Consider the following 13,008-nt stretch of genomic DNA (forward strand, 5'->3'; position numbering starts at 1 on the left):
ACTTGGGCTGTTTAGAAATAACACTCCTTCACTTCCATCATAGCAAGATCATCGGCAGAGTTTGTTGAGCAAATGAGAGTCTATTACGTGCCGGGCCAGCTCCATCAGAAGTGTGGCTCTCTAGATGGAGAACAGAGAATCCAGAAAGGATAATTACTGGTCTTTGGTTGCCTGGTAAGCTTTCTCACTTCACATGGTATCGGCAATGTAGTCATCTGAACTTCCTCTGGGGACTCAGCCCTTTCCCAGTCTTAGTCCATGTGGTTTGGGTGGGACTGACTCCAGCCTACCCAAAGGAGACTGACCCAGGCTTGAGTCAATAAGTGGGTTCAATTCCTAGGGTCATAACGATTTGTTAATTTAGGCCAATAAATGTCAAGTGTAGGACTTTTGTTAAAGACATGGACAAGAGAGACGGACTCTATCACTCTGAGCATTTGTAACTTAAAAAAGATGTTAAAAATCCCCTAGGAAGGAAGCTGTGCTGATGAATAGGTTGCTACATGGATTTGGTAGATGGTGGCCATGCTTTGTTCTCATCTTCTGCATCCCTCTGCTATGGCCCTTCCCATACAGTGCTCTGGTCACTGATGCTTCTCTCTCCTCCACCAGACAGACAGCTGTCTAAGGGAAGGAGACACATCTCCATTACATTTGGTCACGGCACAGAGAAGGACTCAAACACACATCTGCTGAGGAAATCCTGATGGACTTAGCAACACAGAAATGAGGCATTGGTGGTTCTATCACTGGGGACTCAGGTTTCAGGGGCTCTAATACCTGTACTGGTTGATACCACAGCCCAAAGTCTCCACTTTGTACCCTTGGGTTCCTGCTCTAGGCTGCAACAGGTGGTCCGCCCTGAGTCATCCACTGTGGGTTCTGGTGTGGTCACTGCATGATTGTCACATAACCATCCAGAGGACATAATCAGGCAGCAGGAGTGGGGGCGGGGAAGGTTTCATAGAAAGCCGTCTCTGATGAAGCACCACACAACCACAGTGGGACTTGAGGTCACTGATCCCATCTGTACATCCTTCCTCTCCTGGGGGTTAAAAGACAGCAAGGAGGAAGCACCAGACTCTCCGACCTCGGCAACCTTCCTGGAAAGATGCAGCCTCTCCTGCTCCTGCTGGCCATTTTAGTGTCCCCTGGGGCAGAGGCAGGTGAGTGACCACCCCCGCCCTCAGATGCCCAACCCCTGCCCCCAAATGACAGTGGGCACACATCTCCTGCCCCTTCTGCACATCCCTGATCCGTCTATCCACCAGCAACATTCTGAATCCCAGCTCCCGTCCCACCTCAGAATCCCATGTATGACGCTGGATAAGCTACCAACAAGAATGTCAGGGGAGAAGGCAGTTCTCAAGAACAGCCAGTGGGTGCTATTCCCTCCCTAGGCCCCACGTTTGCCATCTGCAAAGTGGAACTTAACTGGAAGTGCATGGCAGAGGGAGGGAAACTGGAAAAGAGAAAATAATCAATTCCCCTGCACAGGGCAGAGTGGGCCTGGCTTCCAGGTCTGGGATGACACAGATGCTCCCCTCAGCGTCTGCTTAGGAGAGAAGTCTGAGCTCTGCAGACCCCGGAGTTGGTGGGACCACTGTCCCCAGAGGACTGCTGGTGCCTTGCTCAGTCCCAAGGCCCCTCGGTCCCTTCTCCAGCTCTGCTTTTCTTCCCAGGTCTTTAGCAGCTCCCTTCTTTCCAGGATGGAGCCACTGTTTGTGGACCTGAACTTCTCTGCTTTCCAGAATCCCACAAGCACTGGCCCTACAAACTCTCCTTCAGGCCCATCGGGGGCCATTCCTTCATGCAGCCAACAAACAGCTTTGGGCCCCCACTATGCGTCGGGCCATGGGAAACAGGCTATGACAACATCTAGATCCCTAAACCTCAGTCCTGGCCACTGGAAACAGCATCATCCCAGACATCACAGGGCAACAGGGCCTTGGAAAGGCTCTTGAAACAAAGCAAAGTCAGGAGAGGAATTCACAGGAGCCTCTAGGACTTTGCTGTCCCTAATATGCATATGCTCACCTCCAATTATCTGTGGAGGACAGATTCACAGGCCAAGCCTGCTCCTCTTCCTTTTTCTAGAGGGAAAGCCCCACCCCAGCCCCTCTCAACTCCAGGCCATCTCGGGCTCCCAGATGCCCAGCAGTCCTGCCGTCAAGGTGACACATGCCTGGTGGACTCACTGGGTGTGCACAAGTAGATAAGACTTTTCCTTCAGAGGAGATCATCGGGGGACATGAGGCCAGGCCCCACTCTCGACCCTACATGGCATTCGTTCAATTTCTGGTTGAAGAGGCAAAGGACGGTTGTGGCGGTGTCCTCGTGCAACAGGACTTTGTTCTGACGGCTGCTCACTGCTGGGGAAGGTGAGGCACCAAAGACCATGAACACCTCCTGAGACCCCTACAGGGACTCCAGTTCTCTGCCCAGGGCCTGCAGCCCAGGGGAGTTCCGCCGGCTCCTGGGAACTCAAGGCCATGAGAGCTCATGAGAGGAGCCATCTGAGAGCATGCCTGGGTTATGGATATTGAGAAATAGGACAGGGAAGATTTGTAGTCAAAGGGTCAGAGGTGAGAGCTACTGGCCCAGTTGAGAAGAGAGACCACACTGGTCAAATGGAGCAGCTGTGGAGGATGAAACCATGCACTAGGGTCAAAAGGCAAACTCAGAGTCCTTTCACAATATTGACTGAGCACCTACAAAGCTCCCAGAATCCCCTCTCAGAATCACCCACTGGCTAGTACTCCTGTTGTTTCCAATCTCCTACCTGCAGCCCTGCCCTGCCCCAGCTGTCACCTGCCCTTCATGGCTCATGGGCTGGATCTCCTTTGACTCCAAGCCCCCTGCATCCCCACCCTGCTTTCTGTGTAGCTCAATCAAGGTGACCCTGGGGGCCCACAACATCCAGAAGCAGGAGAGGACCCAGCAGGTCATCCCTGTGAAGGAAGCCATCCCCCACCCAGACTATAATTCTAAGAACTTCGCCAACGACATCATGTTACTAAAGGTAAGGGAACCTCCCCGCTGCTCTTGCTGTCCTGGGTCCAGATTGCTTCCCCTCCCACTGGGACCTGTCCCTCCCCTCCTTCCCATCCCGGTCACCTGGCTAGTCCCAGTGGCTCATGGGAGAGGGAAGTCAGTGCAGACCCATCGCAGTGTCCAGGCGACAGGAGACCAGTGGCTGAGCTGGACTTTCTTGCCTCTTATCAGCTGGAGAGAAGGGCCAAGCTTACCGAAGCTGTGTGGCCCCTCAACCTGCCCAGGGGCACAGCCCAGGTGAGGCCCGGAGAGGTGTGCCGTGTGGCCGGCTGGGGGAGAGTCGCCCCAAATGGCAGAGCATCAGACACTCTGCAGGAGGTGGAGCTGACCGTGCAGCAGGACCAGGAGTGCGAATCCTACTTACAAAAGTACAACAGTACCACTCAGCTGTGTGCGGGGGACCCGAAGGAAAAGAAGTCTTCCTTTAAGGTGAGACTGGGCATCTACCTAGCTTCGCTCTGGGGAGAGGGGTGTTTTGGAACTTTCAAACCCAAGCAGTGGGAGGGGTTCACTCCTTCACCCTCTGTACTTTGATCTTTCTCCTGGGAAGAGAAGTGGGGAGAAGCCAAAGTGGGGAGTCACAGGCCTTCTGGGAGCCCACCAGGGGCCTGAGATGCATCCAGACATGATGTTCCATCTGGAAGATGAATTTGCAACACTCTGCTCCACGCTGGGCACAGGTGTTAGAAAACTGCTCCCTGGGTGTGCAGCAGTCAAATCAGGTGGCTCCTCAGAGCTGGCTCCCATCTTGGTTAAATGGCTCACCTTCCACGCTGAGTGTCGGCCTCACCTGCCTGCTTCCATGTCCTTAAATGGTAGATGGAAGCACAGTCCCACAGCGCCCTCATGGGGGAGGATCCAGGAGAGCGGGGAGGAGAGGGAGCCGCCCCCTGAGAGAAATGAAGTCCTGACAACGTCCAGGGTCAGGACTGGGCAGCTGAGGGGCCCACAGGGGCCTGCCCTGCTCTCTGATCTCCCACATGGAGGCCAGGCCAGGCGGCCTTCACTGAGAGGGCGTTTGGGATGCAGGTGGGCAGGACCCAGGAGAGCATGGACTCAGTCCTCCCTGCTCTCTCTCCACAGGGAGACTCCGGGGGCCCTCTCGTGTGTAAGAACGTGATTCAGGGCATTGTCTCCTATGGACGAATAGGCGGGATTCCTCCACAGGCCTTCACCAAAGTCTCGAGTTTCCTGCCCTGGATAAAGAAAACCATGAAGGGGCGTGCCCTGTGGCAGAGTGGCTAAGTTCCTGCGCTCCACTGCAGCGGCCCAGGGTTTTGCATGTTCGCATCCTGGGCGCAGACATGGCACTGCTCATCAGGCCATGCAGAGGGGCCATCCCACATGCCACAACTAGAAGGATCCACAACTAAGAATATACAACTATGTACTGGGCAGCTTTGGAGAGAAAAAAAAGGAAAAAGCTAAAATCTTTAAAAAAAAAGAAAGAAAGAAAACCATGAAAAGCCTCTAACTGTAGGAACCAGCCCACCTTCTCTGGAGCTGATCCAGAATGACACCAGTAACTAAATAAAAGTCTCCTAGCTGAGCGGGAAGGGCTGGATTCTCGTTTATTCATTGACCCTCAGTCACAGGCACTAACTCTGTCCTTAGAAGGCCAATGGCACAAATCTGCTGTTTTCTGCTTCCTCCTCTTGCCCCTCCCACCACCTTCCCCAAACCTCAAGCAAAGCTGTTCCCCAGCTCCTGCTGACCCACACCTTTCTCTGGGCCTGCCCTTCTACCAAGACTGCAGCTGAGCATCATCAGGAGAAAACATGAACCTCTCTGGTCCTGTGGCTCAGGGCAAACTTCTTACCTGCTTCCCTGTGTTATATGGCAAAGAGGAAGGGGGATGACACCATGGGTCCCGAACACCAAGCAGGCAAGCCTGGGGCTGAAGCTCAACGGCACAACCCCCACACTGGGGAGGGGAGAGGCTGCCTGAGAAGGACAGTGGTCTCCCACAGCCAGGGACCTGGCGTGGAGTCAGGGTGGGTCTCTGGAGAAGCTCCTCGATCTCACCCAGCCTGAGTTTCCTCCCTGCCCTCCTGTGACCTTGGGGCCCAGCTTGCCCTCCAGTCTCCTGGCTGCCCCTTCTTCTCCATCCCGGCTTTCCACTGAGAGATCTCAGTGTCCACTAACTCCTGTCCCCTCCACACAAGCCTGATCTGAGCTGACCCCTTCCTTATAGCCCTCCTGCCTAGGACACTCAGAGCTCCGTGTGGTTCCAGCAGGGTCTCTCACCTGAGATGCCAGCCCAGCTCATGCTGTGGCACAGAGTGCCACAAGGAATCAGGCTTGTGCTGGCAACAGGCGGGACTCATGCAGGACACAGCAGGCAGGCTGTCTCTCCAGAACTCGTGCCCCATCTCTCACCTGGCAAGGCCAGCTCAACCCCTCACATTCAGCCCAGTGACCCCCCAAGTGCTCAGGGTGCATTGGCCACCTGGTCATTTGGTAGCCTGAGTCCCTTTCAGCCTGTCCTTCTTACTCACTGCTGGCCTCTAGGCTAAGACCCCTCACTGCCCACATACAGCTGTCTCAGCCTTTTGAGTTAGTAGCCCTACCCTCTCTGCAGTAGGACTGGAAAGCACAATTTTTCAATCAATAAACAAACACACACTGATTGAGCTCCTAAGGGCCTGGCACTGGGGATCCACAGTGGACCTAATACAGACTCTGTCATCTGAACCCGAGGGACACTGATAGTGGGAGTTCACCCAAATCATGTACCTCTCTCTCCCTCCTCACATGAGTGCACATGGCCTAGATCTCGTGGGAAATCCACAGGAATAAAGTACTTGCGTTTTGTTTCTATGGCTGGTCACAGTCCGTGTGAGCGTGAGCACGTGTGACTGTAGGACAGCAGGGCGTGGGATTTGGAAATTGCATCAGTCATTCAGTTTCTAGGGATGAAGTCACCCAATTCTGTCCAGTGGAGCATCGTCTGCACCTAGAGGAGAGGGCAGCCCGTAGGGAGGGAGAAGGGCAGCGAGGCCAGCCTTACGTTCATTTGCCTTCAAAGTATCAGGTATGAGTGTCATTGTACAGATTCAGATGATAGGAACAACTGTATTAAGTATTAGCTTGAAGGCAACTAGAGTCAGACTCTAAACACCCATCCAACTGGACTGGCTGGAAAGCTGGTCCCTGTGGTTACTGTACATCCTGCCTGCGGAGAATCAAACCAGAATCAGGGAGATTCACATGGTATGGAAACATAGAGAAAGGCCTCTCCTCTTAGGGCCACTGTGGTTACTGCTGCATCTGTAGTTTCCAGACCACCCAGATTTTTTGACTTGAGGAGGTTTTTGGCTTGGAGCCCACACATGGAGTTCAGGATCCTTTGCTGAGTGAGGATCTCCCTGTGTTGGGCTCACCTCAGAACACACGCCCAGCACCCACCTCTCCAAGGGCTTGCCACTCATATGGGGCACGACCTGGGAGCTGAGCATACGTTCCAGCTCTGAGCTCCTGCTCCAAACACACACAGCACTACCCTCTCACCACAAGGGGTACGTACTCTGGGATCATGTAATCCTCTCAGGCACGACCTTTCCCACCTTGTTGTGCACAACGCAGGCAGCAACACAATCTCTTCATGACTGCAGGCACTTTCATAAGGGGAGAGCAGTGAGGACTCGCAGCTTCCGATCTGGAACTGAAAAAATATCTCTGTATCTAAGACATACTAAGAACCTGGCTCCTTGATGGAAAAAGACAAAACGGAAAATGCCAAAAGCAAAACAAAAATAATATTTAAAAAAGTAGCCCAGGCACATGCATATTGAGTTTAGATATGACATTTACTTAAGGAAATGGTTCTGTGGTTTTGATTCAAGTTTGAGGACCCTGCTGCAGGTCTTCCTCCTGTGAGAGATGAGGGAGAGACACAGTCCCAGGAGGGGGCAGTGGCCGACTGAAGGGACCACAGAGTTAGAACAGAGCCTGGACTGAGCCCAGGCACCCTGACAGCCAGGCCAGCAAGAGCCCTGACATGTGGTCTAACCCCCGCCCCGTGATGACTTCCTGGCATCCCTGAACAAGAGCTGAGCTTCTGCTCACACACCTCCCTGGAGAGGAAACCTCTGGGCTGCTGTGCAGGCATTCTGTGACAAGGATTCCAAGGACTCCCTTGGTGAGCTGAAGTCTGCTCAGGGGCACATTTAGATGGGAGTGGGGAAGCCCCCTAATCATGCTGATTCCTTCAAACCTCCTTTGTCTGTGGAAGTGTCCCCTGCCTCACCCCTGCCTTTGAGGAAACGATCCTTCTGTTTCTCAACATCTCGGTAACAAAAATTTAAGAATAAAAATAAACAAAATATCTCTGTAATGAACTCAAGGAGACCTTGCTACTCACCAAAAGTCACTCCCATCTCCCTTCCTTCCCTCCAGACCCACCAGAAGAGCTGGGTCCCAGGATGGCAGGGAGAAAACCGCCAGGCCTGCTCCTGGGGCAGAGAGGCCCAAAGGAAAGTAAGACCTTGCTAATTTGTTTGGGATCATGTCTTCGGATGGCTCTTCCTTCCTGCCCACCACCGTACTTCTGCCGGTTCCACCTTTGTGGACTTACAGAACTCACAGGGTTGATTTCCTGTCTTGCTATCCCACACAACACTGCTTTTGTCCGACAAACACATTTCACCATAAAAGAAGTGCAGCCACTGGTTCCTTTTCATCATAGGCCTATTGCTAGACTGCATTCCTCATCCACAGACTCAGGAAGCTCAGTGAACCTCGGGGAGGGCAAAGGAATCCACATGTAAGCATATAATAGTCAAACTGGTAGAAACCAAAGATAGGGTCCCCCCCCAGCAGTGCAGTGGTTCAGTTTGTGCACTCCGCTTCGGTGGCCCTGAGTTTGCTGGTTTGGATCCCAGGCGTGGACCTACACACCGCTCATGAAGCCATGCTGTGCCAGGCATCCCACATACAAAAAAATAGAAGAGGATGGACACAGATGTCAAATCAGGCCCAGTCTTCTTCAGAAGAAAAAGAAAACAAAGATGAAGACAAAAGGCTGAAAGTAGACAGGGAGGAAAGCAATGTCCTTTTTTATAGAAACAACAATAAGACTAACAATAAGCTCTCATCAGAAATGACGGAAGTCAGAAGACAGTGAGATGGCATTTCTAAATGTTTAGAAAGAAAAAAGAAATAGGCAACCTCTTTCTGGAACTCTATGATCAGTGAACATATTGTTGAAAAATAAAGGCAAAGTAAAAACATTTTCAGAAAAACAAGGGTATAAGAATTTGTTGCCATCGGACCTGCACTGCAAGACAGACTAAAAGCAGTTCCTCAGGCTGAAGGGAAAAGATCCCCATCGTAGGAAGGAAGGAAAAAGAATAAAGAAGTGTAAATGTGACCAAATATAAAATACTTTATATAAATTTCTTTCAAAGATTAACGACTATTTAAGGCAAAAATGCTTTAAGGTTTATGCAATATAGTAGCAAGATGATGACAAAAATAAATCAAAGGATGGGAGGGAGCATAAACGGAAATATTTTATTACAATATTCTTATATGAAGTGGTATAACATTAATTCAAAGTAGACTGTGATATGTGAAGTAAGCATATTGCAATCCTACAGTACCCACTAAAATACTATATAGAGATGTAACCAAAAACCGATAAAGAAGGCAAAATCAGATACAACAAAAGAAGACAGGAAAAGAAGGACAAAAGAACAAATATCACACAATAGAAATCAAATAACAATATGATATTTTCAACCTAACCCTATCAGTAGTTGCATTAAATGTAAGCAGATTAAACACTCCAACTGAAGAGCAGAGATTGTCAGTCTGTATAAAAACTGCAAGACCAATTGTGTGCTGTGCACAAGAGATATTCAAATATAAAGACATGGGTAGGATGAAAGTAAAATGATAGAAGGAAAAATAAAGACATGTCCTGCAACACCAATCCAAAGAAAAGAGCCTTGCCCATGGAGTGCGCTCTTTAATTTTAGAATTTTGGCCAGCTACGAGATAAAATAGAGTGTCTTGGTAGAATTATTATTTCCATTTTTTCCATATTTTATTTCCATTTCTCTTAATATGAGTGAGCTAAGACTTCATTATGTTTTAATTATATTTTACTGTGAACTGTCTTGTCTTTTGCCCATTTTTCTATCAGGTCTTGGTCTTTTTCTTCTGAACTTTCAGATTTTTTTATATATTGATAGATTAGCTCTTTAATTGTGATATGTGTTGCAAAAGGTTTTTTTTCCTAGTTTGCTGTCTGTATTTTGAATTTGCTTACAGTGCTTTTCAAAGTACAAATTAAAAAAGATTTTTATTTATATGTCAAAGTTTATCTATCAATATTTTCTTTCAATGTTTCTGGCTTTAGCGTCATTTCTAGAAAGGACTTCCATTTTCTAAGTTTATAAAGGAATTTATCCATGTTTATTTCTAGTGCAAGTACGGTATTATTTTGTATATTTGAATATCTTGTCTATTTGGAGTTTACTCTGGTGGTTTACATGAAATGTGACTCCAACTTAATCTCTTAATAAATCACTGTCTAGTTTTTCCAGTGTCATTTATTTAAAACTCCATCATTTCCCCAATGATCTGAAATTCCCCCTTATGAAAAACTACATTTCCATATGTGCTTGGGGATGATTCTGGATTTTCTGTTCTGTCTGATTGGTCTCTGTCTTTCCATGAGTCAGAGCCACACTGTTTTCAGGAAAGAAGTTTTATAAGATGTTTTTAATATCTGACAAGGTTAATCCTCTCCATTACTAGTCCTTTTTCTTTTTGTCACAATTTTCCTAGCTAATCTTGCTTGCTTATTTCCCAGGTAAATTTAGAAATTGTCCAGGACTTGTGCAACATTAGGAAAAATGATGATATTTTTATAGGAATCACCTTAAATGTATATATTACTTTGGGGAGAAATTATACTTTTTTGGTGTAGATCCATCCTATCTGAGAACTATGACTATCTTTCTATTTCTCAAGTCTGTTTCTCTGTTTTTAGGACTATTTAAAAGTTTTCCTAGAATAAATTTTTCACAATTCTGATTAAGCTTTTCCTAGCATCTTGGGTTTTTGTTACTACTATAGCAGATTTTCTTTGTAGTTATATCTTCAAACTGATGGTTGTTTGTATATGTGAAAGCTAAGGATTTCCTTCTAATTTTGAAACAATCTCAAGCTTACAGAGAAGTTGCAAGTACAATAAAAAGAACTTTTGTTTTCTTGAGCCATTAGAGAGTAAAGTTAGTGACATGGTGCTCTCTCACTTCCCGAATACTTTGGTGTGTAATTCCTACAAACAAGGACACTCGTACATAACCACATTCCAGCCACGAAACCCAGGAAATTAATATTCATATTATCAATACCAACTAATTTCTAGACATCTAATCATTAGCCTCACTATGTTCAATTATTAGATTAATCCCCACAGAGATTTATTTAACAAATCTCTCACATCCCCATCTTCCCCTAAGTGGGTCCCCTCCTTCCTCCGTGTAGGCTCTGACATTCCACATCAGCAGCCCCTTCACATCAAAGCCCACCTCACCCTAAGCAGCCTGCTCTGACAAACTGCACCGGCCTGCCCCCCTGTAGAGGGCCTTGTCTCCCCACTTGAGCTCTGATACCATCTAGTAGGCCAGACCCTTGTGTGAACACCCTGCTCACCCAACTTGGGCATCACTCCCTGCACTGAGCTACCATCCTCACCTCACATGTATTCTGACTTCCCCAAGCCACACAGGCCAGTGCAGGGTGTCCAAGCTAATGTGGGGTGAGTAAGGTGTCCACACAGGAGCGAGGCCAGGTGTGAGCACCTTCCCCACCCCACACAGGCATGGCTTGAATACCTCACTCTGGTTCACTGTGGCTCCCATTCCAGAGTCACCACTGTCATCGTGCTTTGTTTCTTTAATTAAGGTTCTGTCGCTTTTTAAGAGAATTGGGAAGAACATGTTTAGAACCAACAGAATTTTCAATTCCATGACGAACTCCTCTTTTTCCATTATGGGGAGATAATCAAGAGAATTCTTGTAGAGAACAGTACTGGGATATCAGAGATGTCGTTCTCTGGGCAGTGGTGAGAGAATACTGCTTTGACTCCCTGGCATCCATTCCCATTTCACGTGGTAACAGTAATTCATTGAGGAGTATAACTTTGGGGAGAATCAGTTCTCTTCCATTCTCAGGACACAGGATTTGGACAGAGCAGACTCCAGCCAATCAAAGGCTGTGACCTGCGCTTAGAGACATCAGAGCCTCTGACCAACTCTACAGGCACCTAGAGCAGCGTGACACATTGTGCTTTGCTGGGACAGCCTCTGTGTATCTCCCATCCCACAGGCTCTTCGTAAAGGACTGCAACACTCCTCCCGCTCACAGGCAGGGTCTATGCACTTTCTTATTTAATTGGGGCCAGGGGTGCCTTTTGATTGCCCCAAGCAGGGAAATAGGATAGAATGGATGCATTATGACTTCAAAGTCTAGGCAATAAAAAGAACACAGCTTCTGCCTGGTTCGCTCTTTGGGAGATGCTCACTCTGGGGAAGCCAAGCATCACGTTGCGAGGAAGACCCGACAGTCCCATGCACAGAGACTACTTGAGAGGCCCTCATGGATAGGAAGGAACATGCCTAGTGGACAGCCAGCACCACCACTGGGCACATGTGAACGAGCCTTCAGGTGATTCTGGCCTCCAAGTGTCAAGCCTCCGCTGACACCAAAGGGAGCAGAGGGGAGCCATCCACACTAAACCCAGAGCAAAACGCAGATTCGTGGGCAAAATCACTGTGGTTGCTGTTGTTTTAAACCACTCAGTTCTTTAGGAATGGAACAAGCCCTTTTCAGCCATGGCCACCCCTTCTGTCCATGCATCTAACCACCATCTTCACCACCCTTGTCTGATCACTGATGGTTTCGTCTCCTCCACTAGAAGCAAGGAATCTCATCTCAATACCCCCAAGTCTCACATGGAACAGAAAGGGGCCTCCATAAATGATCGTCCTCAATAATGAGGGCCAAAGAGAGCCAAGGAAATGAAGATAGTGTTGGATCTATCATCACAAGACTCAGGTTTCTGGGGCTCAGGGACCTGCTACTGGCTGATCAATATCTCCAACCACCCCACGTGTAGCCGGCAGTTCCTGCTTTCTGTGAGTATGATCAGCACTGAGACAAGAGCTACGAGTGCTTTTGTGGTGACTGATAAGCTCTTGCTCCACTCAGGCCCAAGGACTTGATCAGACAGCAGTGTGAGGCATTCAGAGGGAAGCTTACGTGATAACGGCCACAACAATGAGGAGACACTTGGAGTTTGATGACAAAGAGGAAGCATCAGCCGCTGTGAGCTGGTCAGCCTTCCTAGGGACATGTAGCCACTGCCACTCCTGGTGGCGTTTCTTCTGTCCTACAGGGGAGAGGTAGGTGAGTGACTGTCCCCACTAACAGAGGCCCAGCCGCATCCCACACTGGCTCAGCACTGCTCAGATGCTGCACTCAGACACATCCTAGTGCTGGTCCATCCCAGGAACTTTCTGAACTCCAGGTCCAACATCCCTCAAACACCAGCAAATCTGATGCATAATGAAAACTCAGCAGGAATGGCAGGGCGGAACGCTGTTCTCCACAAGGGCCAGTGGGTGCTGTTCCTCCCCAGGTCCTACCCTTGTCATCTGGAAAGTGGGTTCTTTTACAAAGGCATCTGGAAGGAGATTGGAAGCTGGGATTGAGAAATAATTAATTCCCGAGGAAAGGGCAGCTTGGAGAAAGGGACTGACTTCTGAAATCAAAGTAGGGCCCACTAGCTGTCTACCTCGATGTCCTAAAACATATCCTCCAAATCCACTCCCTTCTCCAAGCTTTGTCACTCCCATGCTGCCCAGGAAAGAAACTAAGGATCCAGTTGATCCCAGAGTTGGCAGCATCTCAGTTCCCTTAAACTGATGTTCGGCTGGA

At 48.8% G+C, this 13,008-nt stretch overlaps 1 protein-coding gene across 1 annotated transcript; it reads left to right on the plus strand.

Moving 5' to 3' along the window:
* Window positions 1-1,071: 1,071 nt before the first annotated feature.
* LOC124236424 (granzyme B-like) lies at window positions 1,072-4,354 on the plus strand. The gene is made up of 5 exons (XM_046655427.1): window positions 1,072-1,166; window positions 2,234-2,381; window positions 2,887-3,022; window positions 3,226-3,483; window positions 4,138-4,354. The coding sequence occupies exons 1-5, from the start codon at window positions 1,112-1,114 to the stop codon at window positions 4,297-4,299; spliced, it is 759 nt and encodes a 252-aa protein (XP_046511383.1). The 5' UTR covers window positions 1,072-1,111; the 3' UTR covers window positions 4,300-4,354.
* The last annotated feature ends 8,654 nt before the right edge of the window (window positions 4,355-13,008 follow it).

The sequence above is a fragment of the Equus quagga genome, chromosome 2, assembly GCF_021613505.1.
Source record: "Equus quagga isolate Etosha38 chromosome 2, UCLA_HA_Equagga_1.0, whole genome shotgun sequence".
Classification (NCBI taxonomy): domain Eukaryota; kingdom Metazoa; phylum Chordata; class Mammalia; order Perissodactyla; family Equidae; genus Equus; species Equus quagga.